Source organism: Boleophthalmus pectinirostris, unplaced genomic scaffold (genome assembly GCF_026225935.1).
Source record: "Boleophthalmus pectinirostris isolate CB_2022bp ecotype Guang Dong unplaced genomic scaffold, ASM2622593v1 HiC_scaffold_5, whole genome shotgun sequence".
In the NCBI taxonomy this organism is placed as follows: Eukaryota; Metazoa; Chordata; class Actinopteri; order Gobiiformes; family Gobiidae; genus Boleophthalmus; species Boleophthalmus pectinirostris.
In genome coordinates, this window is record NW_026571404.1 from 12951922 (window position 1) to 12977462 (window position 25541).

The 25541-nt window shown below is 36.8% G+C and overlaps 1 protein-coding gene across 1 annotated transcript; it reads left to right on the forward strand.

The window, feature by feature from the left end:
* LOC110162286 (phosphoinositide 3-kinase adapter protein 1) lies at window positions 1-24476 on the forward strand. The gene is given in 19 exon segments (XM_055162622.1): window positions 1-245; window positions 5052-5477; window positions 6164-6411; window positions 8021-8165; window positions 8471-8613; window positions 10003-10135; window positions 10635-10831; window positions 12815-12824; window positions 12827-12988; window positions 14704-14766; window positions 15596-15856; window positions 16263-16325; window positions 17317-17510; window positions 17955-17983; window positions 17985-18022; window positions 19579-19779; window positions 20854-20924; window positions 22132-22232; window positions 23876-24476. Coding segments are annotated over 19 exon segments (2619 nt in total). The 5' UTR covers window positions 1-226; the 3' UTR covers window positions 23991-24476.
* Window positions 24477-25541: the final 1065 nt, after the last annotated feature.

Consider the following 25541-nt stretch of genomic DNA (forward strand, 5'->3'; position numbering starts at 1 on the left):
TTGGTTGGTCTCACTTCTTCAACTGTTTCAGGAAGTGGAGCAGTGTCACTGAAATCAGGAAACTAACAGTAGCTATTTATACACAAGACAAAGCGCTGAGCTGCTGATCGCCAGTGCAGTTTCAGTAGAAGAAGAGGTCAGGAGAGTGGGACAGTCCGCAGGAGAGATACAGGACACACAATGATGCACAGCAGGTGATTCTGGACACTGGTGAAACTTGTCAACCATGGATGAAGACTGCCCAGGTAACGATTCAAATTTTCAATGCAAAATTCTGAACGTGAGCTCCAGGTTGTTATACTTTTATAGCAGTTTATATAGCGTTCAGTATCAGTGTTGTATCAGCAATGTAATGAAGTAGAAAAGCACTGTACTTAAGTAAACATTTTAGGTATTTGTACTTTACTTGAGCAGCTTTTAAAATGCACATTTCACTTTTGTCTCGTTACATTTGAGAGACGATATTTGTACTTTTGCCACTACATTTTTTAACTGTACTGAAAAGTAAAAGTATTTTTTATTATTGCGTGAGATCTGCTGAAAAGTCTGAGGGTTTATTTTTTAACACATTCATAGTTTGAGCAAACACAAATAAAAACAGCTAGAAAAAAAATTTAAAATGAACAAAATTCAATACAAATCTTTATTAAAATCACTATGTTTGAAGCTTTATAAAACCTCAAAAATATGCACAAAATACTTTTACGTTTTAGTCTTTAAGTACATTTTGAAATAGGTACTTTAAAATTTTTACTTAAGCAGATTTTGACATGAAAATTCATTCAAATGTTGTATAACTTGTTTTCCACTGCAAACACTGAACTGCAAGTGGCCCAAAAGAGGTTGTGGGTTCAATCTTGAGGCTAGTTGAAATTGCTTAAATACATGCATTAGGAAACTGGCAAGTGCACGGTTGGATGTGAGAACAACTGTACTGAAATTTAATATGTAACTTTATCTGAGAGCGATGTCAAAAGTGGATTTCATTGTGCTCACTATTGTGTCTAGTCTGTTGGCATCTTGGTCTAATCATTAATAGCCGTGAAGTCATTTAACATGCAGGATTTTAGTGGGAACTGTGACAAAGGTTCATTCTGTCTGACGCTTCTGGGTTCAAATACTGAAGTTTTAGTTCATTGTTCAGCTTGGTTTTGTATTTTGTTAGAATTGGACACTTTGCAGAGATGGAATAAATCTAGAAATAATATGTTCACTCAGGGTTAAAGCGCCAATATTATGCTATTTTCTGATCTATGTTATAATGTTCCCTCATCAAAAACATACCCAAAGTTGTTTTTTTGTTTCATTCTCACATGTTTAACACATAAATCCTGCATTTTAGGCTCTTCTCTCGAACAGAAAACACCATTGCGATGTCACGTGGTAATACAGGAAGAGCTCCACTGTGTTTTTAAACTCCAAACACCTTCACTAGACTCATTTGGATGATTTCAGATCTAGAATGGCCAATCTCTACTGAACAAATATAAAAGGTAGCTGACCACTACAGGAGTTTTGCATGCGACAGACTAATAAATGATTCCTTAAACACGTGTGAATGAAACAAAACACAACCCTGGTTACGTTTTTGAGGAAGCAACAACATTATAACATGGCTTGAAGCTCACAAGAGTTAATTTTGTGTAATATAGGACCTTGAAGTGCAAGTTGAAGAGTTTATTTTACTTAACTTTTACTTAACTTCTTTTAATAATTGTCTAGTTTTTTATACAGTGGTTATAATGGTGGGTAGAGAAGTTAGCAGAGATAAGCAATTTCTAAGTGAACTTTACATTATATAACCTGATTACTTTGTCCATGTGATAATTGCATTGTTCTGTTTTGTAATTTCAGTCCAATGTCCACAAATCTTGGAGCGGAAAGACGTTTTAGGGTTGGCCTGCTTTGTCATACATTTTGCTCATACGTTGTCTCGATTAAGCAATTTCGAACTATTGTGTGCTTTTCAGAACTTATGTCACTTTGTTTCAACAAGTCAGCAAATGTCTGTGTTGCAGAAATGGAGTTACTCAGCACTCAGAATCATGCAGTTGATCAAAAAAGGAAGTAAACGCAAATTTCTTCCTGCATGACCACACATATATAAGTCATCGCACCTTATTTCCATAGAATGACTCTTGATACGTTGAGAAGCTTGTAGGACGTGAGCTTAATTTTGTTGAATGAATACACCGTCTCACAAAAAAAAAGTAAATTAGAAGTGTCATCTTAAAAAAAGAAAGTGTTAGTCATTATATTTTAGTCTAGATATGACTTGGGTTGATGTAGTTTGTCTGCGGTTAAGGTTATGTTGTTACGAGGAAAGAAGTTACTGTTTTTTTGAGAGATTATAATTACACAAAATAAAGTATTACAACAAAAATTTTATATTTAAAGATGCGTTGTGTAACTTTTCTGGTGGAGGGTGAAAGTGTCTTTGTTATGATCCTTCCCAAATTTTCACTAGTAATGTTTTTCTTGAATGAACTAATCAAACTTTATTTATAGAGCGCTTTTCATACAAAAAAATGCAACACGAAGAGCTGAATTTTGCTTTTAACCTGATGATTTTGTGGCATTTTGTTGTTTTTTTATAGAGAGACTTTGACCGAGAGAAAAGCAGAGAGGTCACAGGTCCTGATGCATTCAGGAGCAAAAACAAAATGGGAAAATAAAATCATGGGCGCACAACCGGGTGACCAGATTTTCGAAATTCTAAACTGGGACACACCTTGGTTGGTGGTTGGTGGAAATAAAATTGTGAAAAGAGCGTGTAAGATTGTCAGTCATAATCTGAGGGATTTCTGTCGCTGCAATTTTTTATTTTGTTTTGCTTTATGGTCATTCGCAAACATGGTTTTCTGTATTTTGTCAAAACAAATGACAATTGATGCTTCTCTTTACAGTTGGCAGGGATTAGATTAGTCAAAAACTGTGGTAGTTCTGTTTTAGTCCTGGTTTAGTCTTAGTTTATTGCTGGTTTAGACCTGATGTAGTCCTGGTTTAGTACTGGTTTAATCCTGGTTTAGACCTGATGTAGTCCTGGTTTAGTCTTAGTTTAGTACTGGTTTAATCCTGGTTTAGACCTGATGTAGTCCTGGTTTAGTCTTAGTTTAGTCCTGGTTTAGACCTGATGTAGTCCTGGTTTAGTTTTAGTTTAGTCCTGGTTTAGAGTCGATGTAGTCCTGGTTTAATCTTAGTTTAATCCCGGTTTAGACCTACTCCTGGTTTAGTCTCAGTTTCGTCCTGGTTTAGAGTTAATGTAGTCCTGGTTTAGACTTAGTTTAGTCCTGATTTAGACCTGATGTAGTCCTGGTTCAATCTTAGTTTAGTTCTGGTTTAGACCTGATGTGGTCCTAGTTTAATCTTAGTGTGGTCATGATTTAGACCTGGTTTAGATCTGATATAGTCCTGGTTTAGTCTTAGTTTCATCCTGGTTTAGACCTGATGTAGTCCCGGTTTAATCTTAGTTTAGTCTTTGTTTAGACCTGGTTTAATCTTAGTTTAGTCCTTGTTTAGACCTGGTTTAAATCAAATTGGTCAAAAATAGGGAAATTTTTTTAATAAAACTGGGACAAATCACTGGTTTTGGATAAATCTGCTGGGACAGGGGACACTGGGCTCAAAACTGGGACTGTCCCGGGTAAATAGGAACGTCTGGTCACCCTAGAATAGTACAAGAGGTTGCATTAACACGTAAAAATGACATCGCTGTATGGTTTAGCTGTTAGTATTCTACCTTTTAGCGTACCTGTTGCATGTGTCTTGTGGAGGTGACCTGATTAAATGCTGTAATGAGCCTAAACGCTGTAACCAGTGTTGACTTAGCCTCATGTTAGCTCATGTTTGCTCAGCTCCAGTTTGGCTGAAACACTGGGGACATTCATTGATTTCATGCCCACATTCACCTTGAGTTTGTGGGCTTGGACACTGGACAGCTGCGCCTCTGTGGAGCTTTTCCATCTCAAACAGCTCATCTCTGCAGCTCATAGTGTGTGCAGTGTGGAGGGAGAACACTCATTTGGGAGGTGATTATGGCGTTTAATTTTACATGTTAGTCCAGAGGTCCCAGGGCTGTGGTCGGGTTTAGGTTTGGCATTAGACTTTAGATTATGTGGAGGTGCTGTCATTTGTGGGTTTTGAGCTGAACAAATTACTTCATTTAGCTCAATTTTAGTAATAGTTTTCAGTCTTTAGTTTGTAGATGTGTTTGTTTATTTAGTTTGGTTTATGCATATGTAGGTTTGTCAAGAAAATGTATAGGCAGACAGTTGATACTTGGACCAGTATCGAAAATAGAGTCTCATTTGAGCAGGTGATACTGGGGGAAAGATCACTTAAATATAAGAGTTGGACAGTTCAGTTCATTCATTTTGATCTCGATCTATAGGCATATCTGAACTGTAAGGCCACATGATTGTAGTAATGAAACAACTATGATGAGTATTGGTCTAAACACCAACAAATCGACCACCTGATCTACTGTAAATAAGTAAATATCAACCTTTTAACCATGTTAGAATATAGTCTCCTCATTAGAAACATACCCGGTGTTGAATTTAGTTTAATCTTCTTCAGTAATCTTCTGTAGAAAATCCTTTGCCTCTGAGCCTCACCAAACACCAAATTCTGCTTAACATCTTCTATGATTGTGATAGATAGAAGCCCTGCATAGTTTTTAAGTCTATAAATCATTGCCAGACTTGTTCAGCTGACAAATCAAGTTCATTACTATGGGCTGGTTACACTGTCCGAACACAGTTTCATTGCTTTCACTGTGATAATTACCTCTGCTGCCAGTAGAAGGCAAGTTTCAAGTATAAGTACGACAAGTGTATTGAACACGGTGATTGTAAAATTATATCTGAAAAATAATAATAATAAAGATACTCAATGTTTAAAAGCCAATAACAATACAAAGAATGTATACTATTTGTTCTTTAAGTCTTTATTTTCCTTTTGATTTTGTGCTAGGTTTTGTCATGCTCTGTTGACTTGTTTTTGATAATCCAATTCTAATTCTATGTCTTTTAAATGTTTTTATTTTCCAGCTGTCGCTGATTCTCTCATCTCATATGAACTGTTGATTCTCTACACATCCGAGGCTGAAGAATGGGCCGCATATCTACAACAGATCCTCAAATCCTCCAAAAAATTTCCCAAAAGGTCCATTTTACTGTACTCTCTGAGCTCTGCAGACCAACTCCATGGATACAACTTTGACTGTTTTCAAAACTGCAAATGCATTGTGGTGCTTTTCACTGCTGCCTTTCTGGACAATCTGACAGTACCTGACCTGAAGGGGTCACTCCAGAGGCTACTGTGCCCTCCTCACAGAGTGGTGGCGCTGTTGTGTGGAGTGGAGGATGATCATGTTTTAACAGAGAGTTTCACAGACTGGCCGTACTGGAGGAAAGTGTACACAGAGGATGAACCGGCCGTGTATGTGTCCACTATCTTGGAATCTGTTTCAGAGAGTGAGTTACTTTACATGGACACAGCAGCTCAAACATGTAAAGAAAAAAACAAAACACAGTCTTAAAGGTGCACTGTGTAGATGTTCTAGTGCTGGGTCTGTGATCTGTTGCTTTGCCTGGAATACCCAGTATATAAACTTAACTTTCTTGCATTTTATCAATTGCATGTGTTTTTAGAGCAAATGAAAACAGTGAAAAACATGAATTCTTAGTCTTACCTCTCCACAGATCTGACATGTAACTTGGTCTGCTGGTGCCACCTACTTTACTTTTTTCCAAAGAGATAGATCAGTTTTATGATTTCCAATAGACCTCCACCTTTGGAGACAAGCAAAGAAGTTACATAGTGCACCTTTAAATACAAATAGAAAAGTAATAATAAATAAGATTTCTTTTTTTGTTGTCAATCTTCACAATATTGCTAATTATCTTGTCCCAAGTCAATTCAAAGTCATAAATGTTATTAAAAAGGTGGAATTCCCATTGGCCTAGTTGGCTATAATTTGTTAGTGGTACTTTTTTTTCAACAACAAAGCAAGTTCCACTATAGCCTGAGATGCATAAGATTTTTGCTGTATTAACACTTTGCAAAATGTAACACTGGTGGGAAGTGGAACATTAAAACTGAAACTACAATGTGAAATAAACCACACAGGAACCGAGTTTACCTGTGGTGTTATTTTTAGGCAAGATGCGACAGATTAAAGACAAGACAGTGGACCACGTCACAGAACCTTCGCCGACACAACAGCCCACCAGAACGGAGGAAGAGGTTTCAGATGAAGTGGAAGAGAAGGAGAAGAAGGTAGAAGAGGAGGGACGAGGAGAGGAGATGGCAGACGAGGTGGCAGACGAGAGGCAGTCGGTCACAGAGGAAACTGGAGCTGCAGATCTGAGCTGTCTCACAGTCCAGCCCAACAGAGTCCGCTGTGGGGTATGAGTCTATACTTTTTATACTTCCATCATAAAAATATCCAAAATGAAAATCCATAATCTTTCTCTTATTATGAGGTCCATTAAAGAAGACCTATTGTGCTTGTGTCTGCTATAGAGTTATCATCTATGACGCCTGTCGCTTGTTATATGATAATGTGGACTTTTAAAATCTCAAAAAATTTTGTTTATTTGACTTAATTAAAGAAATAAGTCCACTGATTTCCATGTTAGAAAACTGTCATACCCAGTGGGAGTTGACACCATCGTAAACATCATCATAAAGAGCCGTGATGTTGTCAGCACCTCCGATGGATAGCTGCACATCACACTAGGGAGCAACGTTTTTTGTTGGGTTTTTTTTTTCATTAGCACCAAAATGACTTCACAACACTGCCGAATCATACATGCATCACAGATTAAGAAAATAAAATTGACCAGCCAAATGCTGTCTTGAAAACAAACAATTAAAGATTCTCAAACATGCACAAGTTCTTTAAAATGACTACAAAAGCACAAAAAGATCAACATACTGTACTAACCAGTGTTCTTTTAAGTCAACCACAAGTGCAAGTGTGAATTGTGTGTTTTATTTTTTGTTTTTTTTTATGCATGTGTGTGTGTGCAATGAATATGGACAGGCCATGCGTGCCAGTGGTGCAGTGGTTTAGGGTGTTGCATATAATATGTTGCTGTTACCATGAGTGTGCTTCCTGGCTTTGACCATCTGCTGCATGTCTCTACACTGTCGCTCTCCATGTCCCACTGTCATAGATAGACAGACAGATAGACAGATACATAGACAGATACTTTATTTATCCTGAATGAAATTCATTAGTCCTGCAAAAAAATAAAAAATAAAAGGGACAATGTACAGGCTTTTATTTATTTATGGGTAGGGGTGTAACAATATCCAAATCTCTCAACAGTGTACGATATTTTCATGATATACATCTTACAGTACGATATTTATTGCGATATTTTGTGGAGGCTAAATGGCTAAAACTGTTAATATGCTACTTTTTCCTCTTAAAATGCCTTGACAAGACTTAATCCAAAGAACTAAGACTTAAAAGTACTTAGAACTGTTATTTCTTCATGTAGTCTATGCAGAAATGGAGCAAAGGATCATGGTCTATGTAGTTCCCTCTGTCCTTTTTTTAGTTATTGCTGCACCATAACTCTTAATTTAAGCAAAGAGACTTGTAATTCAATATATTGTGATGGTCCACGATATTACTGTGAGAACTCTGACAATACGATATCACAATACTTCGGTTATTGTTACATCCTTATTTATGGGATAACATTTTTTGAGTTCAATCTGTGGATTTCCCATTCAGATGTTTCTACCTGCCCTATAATTGGAAACTCTCCAGACACTATAGGCATTTTTGCTCTCATTTTCATTCTAAAAGCAATCAAATGCCTTTCACATATGTGTTTTCTTTAATGTATATTTGTCAACATTAGCAGTATTTGCCCATAAGTACTTTGCTATGCCTCCAAATTCATTTTCTCGCTAGTCTGGGCTCATATTTTCGAATTATGTCAACACAAACTACTGAGGTATCATATTTCTACTAAAGTACTCATTTTTATCTTTGTAGGACCGGGACACTATTTTCATACTTTTTAAACATAAAATAGACGATTATTCAGAGCTGGCGATTGAATTTACATCAGAAAGTGGAGAGTCAACAAGGATTCAACCAACCATAGAGAACAGCTTTACTCTGAGTGTCACTGCACCTGGTAAGTCCCTACAGGAAGTAACATGTTTTCACCTTTTTAATATAATTTAAATATGTACCCACAAACCACACACTTGAAATCTGGAACACAGTAAATGCGATTTCAGACCCACTCGTCTTTGTCAAACTATTGTTGTCAATGTGATTTTAGACATCTATGTACAAATATTGTCCCATTTTTCACTCATAGATTCCCTTCTACCATTTCCCTCGCCAGCATCCTTTCACACACTTTAAATAACATTTAGGCCAATTGTAAGTAGCATACCTACCTTTTTATCATCTTTTTTATCATCTTTTTCATAGATTTTCCTGCTGGAGTCGTGTCTCTAACTCTTCACACAAACCAGTCAAGTGCAACCCTCAAACCTGTCACATACTTCACCAACATGGGGGAAGTCAGTCACTTTATTGAAAACGCAACAGATCCCGTGAACTTTATCTGCCAGGTAAGGAAGTATTTAATGTTTGGATTTTAGTTACAAATCAAAATTCTTTAATAATTTGTCACTTTTGCAACAGCAGTGTGCTTTCATAATTTTTACCAATTTCAATAAATCAATCTGGGCTAGTAATACATTATAATTGTAAAATCAACTTATTGAAAATATCTCACTTTTTTATTTCTAACCATATCATATTAGAGGAAAATGTTCTTGTTTTGTGAGGCCCACCGCGTGCTTACCAATAGTGCAATCAAAACAACTAATTCAATTTCTGTAGGAGTAATTTAATAATATCAGCTGCTTGCCGCTGTGCAAGGTATTATTGATGAAAACTAATAGTATGTTTTTAAAATGAATAATACAATTTGAATTTTCTTACAAGAGCAGTGGCTTTTCCTAATATTCTTAATGTTTGAACATGTACTTCATAAATGTAATGAGAGCTAAAGGTTGTGTTGATGGAGTGAGATAAGTGCCTTTAGATGTGACAGGAGCACACCCTTTTATATTTACAGTAGAAGTGGTGCAGTCAAAAGCTGCAAAGGAGCGGCATTTATTCAGCTTTTTTATGACCGCTTATCTTAATGATCGGTCAGCTTTGTAGTACTCAGATTTTACTGAGACTGTAAATTATACATAAAAGAGAATGCAATGGTTGGCATATGTCATTTTTATTTATTTATTTCAGGGAAAGTGCACATTCATGAACATTTCTGTAAATCTGCCAGAATAAGCTGGAAGGCTATTTTTTATCTGTGGGGCATACAACTGGTATGACCCAGCTCGGCGAGGCGTAGGGAAGTAGGAACAACCAAGATGGAAAATGGTATAAACAAAGTAATAACTGAATAAAAAGGAAAGTAAAAGGGAAATGAAATAAAAGGGAAACAAAACATTTACACAATTAACCTAACTAAGAAAACGACTGACAAATATAAGGGACACGTAACACAAAACAAACCCACAAGTGTCTCAAAATAAAGTCACAAAAACCAACAGAGTACCAACTGAAAACAAGAGACAGATCTAAACCAAACTTAAGTCAAGCGCTTACAGAGTTAAACAAAATGAGACACACAAAATGGCAAACTGACCACAAAGACCAGCTGCTCGGAACAGATGCACTCAGTCTTCTTAAACAGGAGGAGGCTGATGCCTCACCAATTAGAGACCAAGAAGAAGCAAGCGAGAGCTCCCACAGCAGATTTCCATGTTGACAAGCAAAGAAATGCAACACACTACACAAGGCAGAAAATTAGAGACCACAGGCTGTAACAACAACTATACTGGCAATTGTCAAACTATATTAAGTAAAGTTTTGACATTGATAACTAGCATTCTTTATCTTGATAATGCTGTAAAGGCTGTACTGTTTTGTTCTTGCATTTGTAGGCGTTTCACTTACAGTCCAACACAACAGAGTCCTTGGACCACATGCTGACAGAGTCTTTCAAGTCCAAGATGCCGCCCACAGGACTGCAACTGTTTGGCATCAGGCAGATAGAGGAGGACAATATGGCCTCATGTGAGTAATACACACAGTGTAAGACTAACAAAAAGGGTCAGAACAGGCTTCTCCAAACTATGACCTGGGAGGGCAACTGCGGCCCTTAGACCATTTTTTCCTGGCCCTCAGGTTTTTGAGGTTCTAAGCCTGAATAAGGGTTTGGGCTCTCATTTAAAAAATGCTGAATTCTTATAAAAAATATGCACACGCTTCCTGAAACTTCATCTCACTTCTCATCTCTCTGAGCACAGACGTCCTACAGTTTTGTAGCTAGAAGCTTTGATGTACAGAGTTTAAAGTTTTGAACCAGGCCGCACATTTCCACAACATGTTCAACTATTTATAAATCAGAAACTTAACATGTCAGGAGTCTAACATTTGTGCGTCTTAATGATTGGCCCTCTGCTTTTTCACACAAAATAAAAATCCACATAACTTTATTTTGCTTAATTGTTTCCAAAGCTGTTAATTGTAATCGCATTTATGCTCAGTGCTTATAGTTTTTGTCATCTTTTAGACCAGCGCGATGAGGAACTTCCCACGCTGCTCCACTTTGCTGCTAAGTACGGCCTGAAGAAGCTCACTACTGCCCTCCTACAGTGTCCTGGGGCATTACAGGCCTACAGTGTCATGAACAAAAACGGGGATTATCCTAACACCCTTGCCCAAAAGAGCGGTTTCATCGACCTGCGACAGTTCATGGACGAGTTTGTAGTAAGTGAGATATAGCAAATACTTTTGTTATGTTGTGACTAGGGATTGCATGCGCTGAAAGTGAAACTGCAGTGGTTTGTGGGGGTTGAAGTACTAATGACAAAAGAGAAGTATAAAAATAGCTCTGAATCCATGTGACTTGCCATATTTACTCTGCCCAATATGTAATGATCTTTATTTTCTTTTTACAAATAGACAGAAATTTGCCATTGGTTTGTCAATTTATGCACACAGTTTGACAAACAATAATAACAAAAATACTTCAAAAGGGCCATGCAGTAAAAAAATAATAATAATACTCTTAACTAATGTTGCTACTATCTTACTTATCTCATTACTTGGACCTAATAATAATAATAATAATAATAATTCAGTTTAAGTACAGTCTGCTAGCCGAAAAGGTTTCTCTCTAAATCTCAGTGGAAATCCCCTTCATGAGTCAACTTGAATTTGACCGCTGCAGGTTGTGTGACTGTCCACCTTTGTTTCATCTTTAAACTACATCTCTACCACATTGTGTTTCTTAGTTGGTTTAGGTTTAGTTGAACTGAAGTAACGTTTTCATCCTTAACATCATACAACAACTAGTTGCTTAAAAATTGTGCTTTCATTTTTATTACACTTATGCTGCCTGACTAAAGCTCCTGAAATGTTTGTTAAATCTGGTTTGTTTTTAAATGCTGTTTCCATGTTTTCTGTGACTCTGTGTTTTGTGACATTTAAGTTCAGAGTTAAAGTTCCAATATACACTACTGGTCAAAAGTTTTGAAACACCACACTTTTTCTAGTTTTTACTGTTTACTGTTGACCAAAACGATTTCTAAATTTGATTCATGAAAGTGTCCACCTTTGGCAGATATAACAGCTGAACACACTCGTGGATCGTTCTTTTTACAATAGAAATCAAATATTCTTCAGAAAGTTGCAGAAGTTCCCATAAATGTGTGGCACTTGCAGGTTTCTTGGCTTTCACTCTTCTGTCCAGTTCATCCCAAACCAGCTCGATGGGGTTTAAGTCTGGAGACTGTGCTGGACACTCCATGTTTTCAAGTTTACCATCTTGTTCTTTTTTCCTGAGGTAGTTTTGGCAGAGCCTGGCCTTGTGTTTTGTATCTTTTATCTTTTTTTTTTTTACCTCTGGCTGTACAGTTCTTACATTTGTACAATTTCTAGCTCTTCATTGGACTTGCACGACTTGAATTGCAATAAATAATTGGAAAAATTAGGGTGTTCTAAAACTTCTGACTGGTACTGTATAATATATTATCTTGTCTCCATGTAAATATTTCTTTGCCTAAAATGTTCCACGGTATGGCATTAAAGGGCTCATATTACATTATTTTCTATTTTTCTTCTCAAAAACATACCTGGAATTGTGTTTTGTTGCATTCACACATGTTTAACTCAAACCCTGCATATTTATGTTGTTTTGTGTTGGAAAACACCCTGTTCCACCTTATGATGTCATGTTGTAATACAGAGCTCCATTGTGTTTTTAAACTTCATACACCTTCACTAGAATCGTTTGGATAATTTCAACCCTGGAATTGCCAATCTCTACCCAAGTAAAGGTTAAAGGTAGCAGCTAGCTTGAAAACTACTTCTACATGACATCACAAGGTGGAACAGAACATTTTGAGCTTTGGAGATGTAGACAGACAGAATAATAAAGTTTTACTCAAACATGTGTGAATGAAAGAAAACAGAGCTACAGGTATGTTTTTGAGGAGAAACACTTTTGATAATGTAGGCTATGTTACTGATCAGACCTATGTTGAGGCAAGCCCACAAATGCTTATCTTTCTGAGTAGTTTTTGAATGTTTAATGCCTTACTGTGGAATATTGCAGGCACAGAAATCCATTGACACAAGTAGGCGTCAGACATCCCCAGCAGAAAAGATCTGTAATCATACTGCGGTCACCCTCTCCTTTGTGGTGTGTACACATTCTGTATTTAACCGGTGTTTTGTGTTGTGCCGTAGGAAACTGCTGACATGTTAAGTCTCACATAGAGACCATCGCCCCAGAGGAGGAGGGCGACGTGTACGAGAGGATGACCGCCTCCTCCCAGAACATCCTCATGAGGTTTTCAGGCCAATCTGAGGACATCTATGAGTCTATGCTGGAGATCAACCCGGAGTGTGCAGAGGACCTGTGTAAGTAACATGGATAGAAGAAGAAGAAACATTATACCACGTCAGCTGTTAAACCATCCACCCGCCCGCCGGCGGGCGATTTTCCAATAAAAAATGTTCACTCTGTATATTCACCTTCATTATTGTTTTCACTACTGGCATGCCATACATCGTTTGAAAGCTTAATTTATCAATAAAACAACCATATCATTCATTTTATGCCGTACAACGAGCCCAAAACGCTATAACTTAAAAATTCACATTATAAACAAAGAATAAGATACGCGTTTCTTACCTTTGAGCCGGTTCTGTCGGTCCAAAACGCATTCAATCCATGAAAAGTTGTACTCAATAAGTCTGTAATAATCCACAGAAAAAGAATATCAAGTTGTTTTTTCCATAAAATTATTCCATGTGGGTAAATAATCCAGAAAATCCTCGTCCGTATGAGTGGATGAATGCGTGAATGAAAATCTATGTTGCCTTTCCGAGCCTTCTCCCTCTCTGAGTTCCGTTTCTCTTGGCGCTCTTGGGTACGCTTGTTTTCCTCACACTCTTAGCTTCAAAATGAGACCCTCCCCGCTGTTGTCGGTGCCTGGGTTTAGCTGGGACAAGCCGCTGAAGAAGCTAACGCACCCACGTATTTCCTGGCTTTACGCATGCGTCATCAGTTTGTTTACGGGAAATCTCTTCAATCATTGGAAAATTAATTGGATGGTAACAGGTTAAAGCATGGTTTGATGTAGTGTCACCTCAAAACTGCTTTTTTCATACTGCATAGATCTTTATTTTTATATTTTGTTCATTGTAAACTGCAAAATTGAACCAGGTCTTTTCAAAACTGCAGAACTGATAGGCCCATTCTCTTCATAGTAAAATTTCAGCTACAGATTTTCATGTTTTTCTTGTTTTTTGTATCCTACATGTATGACCCAGAGTCTGAATTATTTTAATAAATAAATACCAAGGAGTTAGTGGAGATATGAGGTATGTGAAAACTAAAAAATGTATGAGCACTCAATCCTGCAGGACAATACAGGATTATTCAAACATACATGAATAAATTGAAATACAACTGAGGGAACAGTTAATACATCCCCTTTAATCACACATTTATAGTTTATATTGTTTGCCAACATTGTTTACTACTTCAAAACCGCAACTGCTTCTCCATGTTTTAAAAGTCCATGCATATTATTCACTGGACTCATTCTGATCTACATAATTATACAACAATAGCTTGGCTGCTAATTTTCTTTAACAAATTCTTCACTCCCCCTTGTCTACTGGCATCTAAATGAAGCATTCAAAACTACAGTCAGAGTAACACATTCAGTTGTAAACCTGAAGTAAAAGCAAAGCTGTTCAAAAGTATTTTAAAATCATGAAAGATCTATCCTTTCTTTAGGGGAAGTATTATGTAAAATTTACTTTGATTTAGCAGAGTAATCTCATGATCTGATTACTCAAAGTTTTATTTCATGTGATTGATTCATGCATGTTTGAGTAATCCTGCATCGTCTTGAAATTCCTCTATGAAGATGTTCTGGAGTTTTGAACAGGAAGTCACTGACGCTGTTTCTGTTTTTAAGTTGTTTTAGGACAGCCTTGTGATTTACAATGAATAAAATGTAAAATAATGGTCAGTGTATGTGATAGTTAAATACTAAATACCACAAAATAGTATATTTCTTCTCTCTGTGTTGTGCATAGCTAATACAGTTAATATTTTACAGATGAAGTGATGAGCGCTGTGCAGGAAAATCCAGAGGAGGCCATGCTCAGAAAGTTCTTCCAAGGTATTTACATGTGTCAGTTGCTGTTTAACCATAAAACTTCATCTTCTCATCTCACGTAACAGCAGAAAGTGAAACTAAAATTGTTTGTGGGTTTGTGCCGAAGATACTATTAAATGACAGTACATTAAAGGCCCTGTACCCAGTTTTTTTCACATGTATTTGAGCAACTTTTTTTGCTCCACTATAGATATATTGTATAAGCAGTTTGAGCATAAGCAAAGTATGTCTCATCTGCACTCATTAGAAAGCATTTAAAATTAACTAATTCAGTTTTTTTGCATTTAAAATAGGACTTTTAAGTGATATTTAATTACATTGTGAATATTGTTATGAATTATTTAAAAAAATTAAAAACAGTTTGTCTCTCTCTTTGGCTTGACTAGAAATAATCCAAAGTGTGGAATTAAACTTGTCTATCTTGTCTATGCTGGAAAAATACCTTGAAAAACATACATTCTTACTGTGAGTGAGCTCATTTCCACACAGATCTGACCTGTATTAGTCTGCTGGCAACACCTGCTTGTCTCTATGGAGATTAGTTTAAACAAAACAGACAGACACAAATATTATATGGTCCATAACCCAAAAATCTAAACAATATGTAGGGCAACAATAGTGATTTAATAACTTTGCATATAATTAATTATATATATATATATATATATATATATATATATATATATATATATATATATATATATATATATATATATATATATATATATATATATATATATATATATATATATATATATATATATATATATATATATATATATTTTTTTTTTTTTTTTTTTTTTTTTTTTTTTTTTTTTTTTTACATTTTCAGGCAAACCTGAGATGGATGACGCTCCTCAAAGTGACACCCCGGTGGCCGCCGTGGAGGAGAGAGAGAGTCGGGACCGGACAGATTTTGACCTGATTGAGGAAGAGGAGGACCCTTATAACCTGAGTGCAGAAGATATCTACGACACAGTGGACCCTGAAAACATGTACCCCCCCATCCTCAACCGGCCCCCTGCCCCTGTGCCCCGCCCCCTACCAGAGCCAGAGCGCGACCAAGACAAACCCGTGGCCTACATCAGCAGAGGTACAAAAGTCCAGAGAGCTTGTTGCAGATGGTGTAAAATCTAGACTTGAAATGGGAAGCTAAACCAGATTATAATTGCAATGTTTCCCATGAATTTATACGGAGGCTGTGGGGGCATAAGCAATCCGTATTTTAATCATTTCATTCAGTACAATTTAGATGTCACTTATTGGCTCTACTTATCAAAAGGCACTGGTAAAAGATATAGTTTCTTCTATATGGTTAAGGCAGTAAAGCATACATTTTGTTTTCAGCTTGTTCTTAGACTATAGGGTTAAAAATTAGACTATGGAGGCACAACAGTCACATTTATTATGGGAAACACTGTCATTGTTCATATGCAGAATACTGTACAATAAATCTGACTTCTTGCTTAATGGTTTTTTGTTTTTTTTTTCCTATACAGTGTTTTCAGATAAAAATCTGACCCAGGTGAAACAGGAATTTCAAGAGAAGATGTATGCAACAGGTAAAACTGTCTTTTCTGCATAATGCAAACATTATTAACTTGTGTAGTAACTGAATTATCAAAATAAAATCTATTATAAATTCTCGGGCCTGGCATTTCAGCCGTCACTCATGTGGTCGGACCAATCAGCTGATACATTGTGATGAGTATTTTATGTGTTTAAACTGTGAGGTCGTCAGTGTAGTCAGCAAAAGCTCTGAATAATCTCAATAGTGCAGCTGGCCCAGGTCCCAAGGCCACGGTCCAGAGTTCGTGTCAAATTCTACTTTGATGAGTCATATAAGTTTCTTTGTAGGTTTAGTTTTAGATTAGATTTACAAGTTAACTTTTTAGGTATCACTGAATACCAAAACTCAAAAACAGCTCCTCTGTATTGTTTTTTAACTGTAGACACATACACCCCAATATATACATAACGGCACAACCTTTACTGACAACATACTTAAATATTCTACTGCTGTGTCCTGTATTCAAATGACTGTGGTTAAACAGAAACCACTTCAGACAGCTTAGGTAAGACCCACAGCACAGACACCTCCTCTGTCCCCCTCTAAAAAAAAACAATGTGTCAGCAGTGTTACCAATAATTTTAACTCAAGCACTTTACAGGAAAGTCCCTTCTCAACTCTTGGTGATGGTTAAAACGACCATGGCATTTTATTCCAATAAAAATGATGTATTTAATAGATTTAACCTTTCTTGGGCACTCAAGAAATGTTTTAATAATTTTACTCTTTCACTCTATACTTGGTCCAAATCCAAATCCACTTTATTTATATAGCACATTTTACCAACAAAGCAGTTTCCAAAGTGGTGCACAGAGACCATAAAAAGAAAACAACAAAAGATAAAATTGCTAAAGAGCTGATAGATTTGCAGCCTTGCATTCATCCGTGTTCCCCAGGGCAGTCATTTAATACCACAGAGGCGAATCAAATCTTAAATCAAACTTAACAGTGCGTTATTTAATGTTGGTGTTTTGTCTGCTCAGCTCGCCCCCCATCTATGATCCAAGCCCCTGTGTACGACCCCTACGCTGGGATGAAGACCCCAGGCCAGAGGCAGCTCATCTCCCTGCAGGAGCGCGTCAAAGTGGGGGAGATCTCAGTGGAGGAGGCTGTACAGGAGTTTAAGGCCTGGCAGTTTGACCACGAACGAAGGGCCCACTCAATACGGTACCAACAGGTAAGACAGGGAACATGTATTTATTTCATTTATGTCTTTAAATGTTATACAGACTTAAAGGTGCTGCTCTTGGTTTTTCTTTCTTTGTTTTGTCTTAATAATGTGAAAAATAGTAGCTCATTTTAAACAGTTTGCAGTGGTCCAAAGTTATTCACTTACCTTAAGCATTCTAAACATCCACAATGATAAATGTAGGCTAGTTTAGTTTGGTTATTGATTCATTTTATTTGATACATTTATGCAAATTAGAACAGTAACAGAACAATCATTTAATATTAGTGTAATAAGTTACTAGACTGAAACTAACCTGGGTGGAAAGAATTTAGGGAATTTTAGGCTAGTAAAATCAGGTAGTAGTATCACCATGTCAATTTTTTATGTTTTCCTTTTTGGCATGAGACATGAAATGCGTCACTGATTATTATAAAATGTTCATTGTTTCAGGAAAATCTAAAGAAGTTACGAGACAGCATCACGACGCCACAAGGAGAAAGAGAAAATAGGACAAACTGGTAATGATCTTTTGCATAATATTCTAATACTTTTACGACAATACTGGGATAAAACTGTATGTATGATGTTATTGCTTTGCCTGAAATGTCCCACAGTATGACATTAAACTTATCTAGCTCCATGACGCCACAAGTTACAGGTCAGGTCTGTGAAGAGGCGACCCCACTCATGAGCAGAATGCATGTTTACAAGGTATTTTTAAGCAATAAAAATGGCTGTAATTGATGAATTGAACAATAGATTAGATTAATGCCATATTCTGGAACATTCCAGGCAAAGCAATGACAGAGACAGGCAGGTGATGGACCTTACGTAGTGAATCTTTAAATATATTGGCCAAGTACATTTCCAAACCTGTGAAGTATTTTGAACAGTGACAACAGTATTCATAGTAGACTACATAGCAAAGGAGAAAAGAAATTTGTCAACTGGACCCAAAGGACAAAACAGCGAGTCACAAACAAAGCACTCCATTCAGTGTAGTGAAGATTGCAGTGAACGCTACCCTGGAGAAAAGAAACAGTCACTTCACAAGAGGATGCACCAACACAAACAATAGAGCAATAGTGGACCTCAATCTTCTGTGCATCTCCACCTAAAAGCCACGGGCCACTCCTTTGAGAATAGTGAGGGACAAATCTTAGCCAGAGAATAGAACTGGTTTGAGAGCTACAGGGGCTGTTTTTGTTAGGAAAGACAACCCTTCCTTGAACAGAAATGGAGGCCTCAGACAACAAAGAGAAGGAAAGGGTTAGCCAGGTCAGGGCCAGAGGTGTGAAAACACTCATTATGGGCCTGTATGATTATGCTAATATGACCCCTCACTCAGATACAGATGAATAGGCCTAGCTAACAAATAGAAACTGTAAACAAGGAGGGTGTCAGTTTCAGAGTAGTTTCAGTGTAGTTAGCTTCTTCCTGCATGCAGATATAACAAAGTGTCAACCAGCCTCTGACCAGAATTGAAGAAGCATCTTAGATGAGGTGCGAAACATTTTCCACCTAAATTAACGTTTGTCTAGTTGACAAATTTCTCCTTTTTCTCCTTTGTTGTGAATTCTACCTGCACGACTGAGGGATTTTACACAGAGTAGATTACATACATAATTCATAAAGGTCCTATAGTACACAAAAATGACTCTTATGAGTTATTTTAATATGTTGTTACCTCATCAAAAACATACCCGGGGTTGTGTTTTGTTTCATTCACACAATGTTTGAGTAATTCTGGATTATTAGTCTATCTACATTTCTTGCTCTGTTCCACTTTGTGATGTCATTAAGTGGTAGCTATGTTTTAGAGATTTGCAATTCTGAGGCAGAAATTATCCAAATGATTCTAGTGAAGGTGTATGGAGTTTAACAATACAGTGGAGCACTTCCTGTATTACCACATGACATCACAAGTGGGAACAGAGTGTTTTCTGTTTGAGAGAAGAACTGTGTGAATGAAACTAACACAATTCCAGTTATGTTTCTGATCATGAAAGAACATTGTAACATATGGGAAAATAGCGTAATACGGGCCCTTTAATAATACCATATTCTCTTTCAGATTATGAGATCTCGGCTCCTCTGCAGACTAACTTGTACTGGAGCTCTGGCGCGTCTTTGGAGTGTGCTGTGTACGAGCCCACGCCCAGACTCTGCAACCTACCTCCCTCTGGGCCTCTCCCCTTGCCGCCCTCTGCTGCCGGGGTGGGGAACGTCATCAAGAGGGGCAGCTGGAAGACCGGCAGCACCTCCAGTAACTCCAGTGAGTCTGAATATCACTTATAATTTATACTATAATAAATATGCCTCTGCTGAAATCTGTAGTCATGTAAGTAATTTTTTTCCAACTAAACAGTGATTCTTGGATATTTTTGGTACAAAAATAAATATTTCTTGGTAAGAGGTTTCAATTTGAGAAGATACATCGTGCTTCTGAGTACTATAAATAATGACTGGAATGTGTAACCCTTGAAAAGTGCTGTATAAATGTATTATTAGGATTATTAAGTATCTAAATCCACATAAGGGCATCTTATACAGAAATACCAGCTATTTTGATATGACCAATTGTGATAAATACATTCACACTCTGAATATACATTACAGTAACAAAATGGGTTCTTGAGAGCCTTTAAGCCATGTTATAATGCTGTTATCTTCTCAAAAAAATACTTGGAGTTGTGTTTTGTTTCATTCACATTTGTTTGAGTAACCCTGTCTACATCTCCAAAGCTCAAAATAGTCAATAACACTTTATGGCGTCATGTTGTGGTAGTTGTTAAGTTTAACACCTACCTTTTTTATTTTTGTTCATTAGAGATTGGCAAATGATTCTAGTGTAGGTGCATAGAGTTTAAAAACAGTGGAGCACTTCCTGTATTACTACATGACATTACAAAGTGGAACAGTGTATTTTCCATTTTAGAGAAGAACTCAGCCTAAATTTGCAGGCTTTGTGTGTTAAACATGTCACAATGAAACAAAACTCCAGGGATGTTTTTTAACGAGGAAACAACATTATAGCATACAGTATATCAGAAAAAAAGCTTAATATGGGACCTTTAAATACATTTGTAGCTTATGAGAAACTATATTGTGTAAGTTCCCAGAGATACAGAACAAAGATCTACTTTCAGAAAGCTAAATTTTGCGTGAGCAGTACTGTTGTTTTTTTTTATTTTACTCTTCATGTGACCATACCTCTTTCAGTTGTCTTGTTTTAAATCTCTTGACCACATTCGCTCACAGTCTAGACCATATTTCACCACAGACTCACACACTGTTTTCTTTTAGATTTTAGTCTGTACATTTTGACCTGTTTGTTTTTGCTCCTCAGGTACAGAGAGTAACCGTCTGAGTACACACAGCACCATGAGCTACAGCAGCGGCACAGAGCCTGAAATAGAGGTGGGAGTTTAAAGAGTAACTAAAACAGATAATGAACCATTTTGGGGCAAATCAACTTTCTTCTAAGGACAGGGTATTAGGGTAAACATTAAAAACACAGACATTTGGACTAATTTAAAAGGCTGACTAGGGAACTAATTGATAGATTGTAAGATTGTTTGGTTAATTGATAATTGTGATTTTTTTAAAAGTTCCAGTATACTAGTAATATTAAGAACTAAAAAAAATGATTGTAACAATTTTACCTACAAAAAAAAAGAATTTCAGTTCAGTCTACTCTATAAAAGAATGAGAACTTCGCACATCAATTACTTGAGACGGGTGCGCTGGAGGAGAGGGAGCAGCCCAAGAACATCGAGAAATCCCACACACCGTCTTACTTGAAAATTGTGAGATTTATTAGAACAAACTGTGCAACGTTTCGGCACTAGACCTTCATCAGGCAAAACCTGTTTGCCTGACGATTTTTCTCTTAGTTCGATCTACTCTTCCAAAAAAAAATTAAATGTATAGAGCTTTTGTATCTGGTTGTCACATTACCATTATAAACGTTTAATGTAGTGTAATATGGGCCCTTTAAATACTCAAAAAATCATCATAATCCCGACTGTAAAGTGATGATATTGTGAAATGTGAGCATAAACTGTGTAGTATCTTCTTAATATAGCAAACCACTTGGGCGTAGGTCACTATGGTGCTTTAGAAATTAGTTTGAATCAAAACAGGAACCAAAAATGAGTCGAATATCCTGAACTGAAACACTGACATACTAACTCACCAGTCATTTGCAAATCTAGTATAATTTTAATTTGTTATAATCTGAAACAACATACACATACATAACTTTTTAATTAAATAATGAAATGTATTCCTTATTTCCAATTATTATTTCACTTACACCAATGCTAAAATATAGAAGGTCTGGTCTCAAACAGGATTTGTTGCTATAAAACATAGTGGATATTTTTGTTTTCTGTTATTGCTGGTTTCTTTTGATGCTCTAACTTCCGTTTGCCTGTTTTCGTTACAAAAATAGTTTCCACTGGCATTTTCAGCTTCCTGTTGGTTATAGCGCATTTGAACTCTTCTAAGAAGTTACTGAAACTATTGCACAATCCAGTGACCACTTTAATGTCATCACGCACATTACTGTTGATTTACATTTCATTAAAAAATAATCAACATATATGTTATCTGTTTTTTTCAGGATCCGTTAGAAAGTCTTCCTCTTCCACCTCGACCTGCACGTCTGTCTGAACCCAATATTATGACCCCTCCTCCAAGAATCCCTCCACGAATCCCAGAGAGGTCAGTCTTTAAGATTAAATCACAACATTACAATTTAATTTTTCAATATGTTTCCCCTGTTTACATTATTTGAATTGGTTCTTTCATATTTTATGTCATTATACAAAATGTTTTTGTATGGAAAATGTACAACCAGTGTGGTGAGTAGTGTACAGAATTCAAACTACTTAAAAACAACCAAGCAATATCAATTTATTTCTCCCCAAGGGGCTCTTTAAGCACAAACAACAGTAAAATACAATAATAATAGAACAAACAGAAGACAGAAGTATCAGCTCAGAGCAGTTTGAGGGGAGTAACAATCCTCAGAACAAAAAGTCCTCTGTGTCCTTTGTGTCCTGCAGCCCGGGAACCACAGTTAGCCATCAGGGGGAGTCAGGTGAACTCTGGAGACACAACAAGACAGCCTCTTCTTAGCCTTAAAACCCTCACGCATGGATCTATTAAAATAACTGGAGAGGGTATTACTGCTTGTAGCTGCCTCCAGCTGACGTAGTGGCTACTCACTGGTATTACAGTGAAAGAATCCTCTGGGCTGAGACAGGATTCTTGTCACAAACTGCTCGTGTTTGGCTGAAAGGGCACTTACAACTTTCCAAAATGTTTGATTTTGTGGTGATTTTTATCTATTTTTAGATCATAAACTTTTTCTCACCTCAAAATCCTTCAGTTGTCTTAAAAAAATGCTTTATAATTGTTCGCTCCGGCTCCACTCTGCTCCACTCTAGCTCAGAGCCAGAGCCACCGGAAGTACCTCACTGGGCTAAAGGCAAATCTGGAGTCATGCACCACTTAGCTCGGCCCATTGACTTGAATGGGCAGCCATTTTGAAACCCCAAGGCTCACGTCTCTCTGTTGTTTCCATTGATGATGAGACCAGTGCAACTCAAAGCAGGAAAAACAAATTGTTCAAATCACACAATCCAACAGGCCTTAATCTCTTGAACTACACGTACTGCACTTGTGTTGAGTTTGCACTGCATCGTCAAACAAATTTCTAGTTGGATGCCTTTGCATTTGTGGGCATATACTTGAAATCTATCAAACCACAGAGCTAATTTTTTAAAACTCTGGTATCCGACATTAACGCTCAAGATGCACTGCATAAATTTACAAAACTGCCACTGTCACCCACAAGAGCAGCCAACCACAACAAAACTGAAGTAACACTTTGAATAAAAACTCTTCCTGTAAGAGCAACAAAGACTTCTTACTGAAAATGGTAGCGGTCATTTACATTCTTGTAAATTATTAATATTACCAGAAAAGAACATAGAGCGTGAAAAATGTCTGTCCAATTTTTAGATGATTTAACCACGGCCTCTAATTTGTAGCACGTGTCTTTCAAATGTATAAGACATCTCCTCTCAGATACTCTCATAACATTCAGAACACAATATAGAACTTCTTTTACCTGAAATAAATAATAGTTTGGTGTTTCGATTGTTGATTGTGTAAAAATCCACACAGTTTCTCAGTCCTTTATGTAGATTTTTCTCCTTTTTTTAAGTGTAAGGTGTCATGTATGTTTGTTAATTGAACGGAGACAAGCAAGTGACAGACCCTTCACCAGAAAAGTTGCACCTTTAAAAAGACGCTTATTATTAAAATGTATTCTTATTTTTATCGTCTTTGTGTTTCAGAGTTCCAGAGAAGATGCTTAATGAACGGTACATTTCGTGTCCGACCCGAGCGCTCCCTCAGGTCCCTCAGCGTCAGCCCGAGGTGGCCCCCCCAGTGCCCCGACGACAACGATGATCTCACACCAGCACCCCACACACACCTAGGCCCGTGACAGTAACACAATTTGAAGTGCAAATATAGTAAAAGTGAAAATATAGACGATAACCGAAAATGAAACAAATTTTGCATAATGAAACACTTTAGTAGTTTGTTTGTACCTGCAATGAAGAGGAATTGACAAAAAAGTTTCTCATTTACATAGAACAATATTTTTTGGGGATCAAAACTTTTATATACTGAACGATAAGTGAATATAATTATTGTGACAGGCCTGCCAGCATCCTACAGACACAGAAAAAGACTGTTTATAAAGAGAAGAGACTGTGAATAAGAATGACAACCAAAGAAAAACCTTTTTTTATCTTGTATTATGTTTTTGCTCTGTTACAAGGATGCAGGCAATGTACAATATATTAAGATGTGTATGTAATGTTTTAAGATTTTAGGTTAAGTTAAATTCATTCAATGTTCAATGATAAAAAATAAATAGTTTTTTCTTAACATTGTTTTGATATGCACAGTGCAGAGTGCTTTGTGTGTTACTGTGGGATCTTTCTGATGTCATCTTACTGTTCAAAGACATGTATCAGGGTTCCCACGGTCATGGAAATCCTGGAAAAGTCATGGAAATTGAAAATGTCATTTTTCAAGGCCTGGAAAAGTCATGGAATTTGAGTATCTCTTTCATGCAACTACATCGTTCTGTATGATTATTTCCGAACATCTGCGCCTTTTGTTTAAAAGAGACGACAATAAATGCACTGACAGTATTTTGAATGTTAAAAAACTATAATACCAAACCATAAGGTGAATGGAAATGGTTAACATTTCATATTTAGCCCTAAAAGTCTGATCAATTCTACACATGTAGGGTGCAGTAAAGTCATGGAAAATTCACTTTAGGTCATTAAAAAGTCATGGAAAAGTTTAGAAATTTTGTCAGTGAAAAAGGGTGGGAACCCTGATGTATGTTTTTAATGAATGTTCTGTTGTGAATTAATGTGCGGTTGAGGTTGAATATAATCTGTTTACTTTTCTTCTGCAAGTGCTGTTGTCTCTAGTCACGTTCACTTAGTTGCAATACACATTCTGACCACATGATGGTGCTATTTACTTTACCATATTAATGGTCCTTTACAGCAATAACGTACTATGTTTATAGAAATACAAGTCTGAGCCAATATAAATAAGTGTCTTCACAGTCTGGACTTGTCTTCGCAGAATTGTATATAATCACTTACTGGAAGAATACGCGTTTTGTGAGCACGTGAGAATATAGCGTTGGCTGCCAATTAAACATTTCAAAATAAAGTTCAAACATTTAGCTCATACCAATACTCATATGTTTGGAGCCTGTTTGGTTTAAAAATCAAATCTAAGGTACATTGGAAATTACTATAGTGCCTTGCAGGATATAGCAAATTTTAGGGCTACTCATGAGTATCAGAGTGATGGAAATCTAGCACCAGGTCCAGTTGCCATATCAGAACAAAATATGTTACACCTAGAATGAGCAAAAGTCTTCAAAATGTCGCCTATAAACAGGAAGATGAAACCCATGAATAC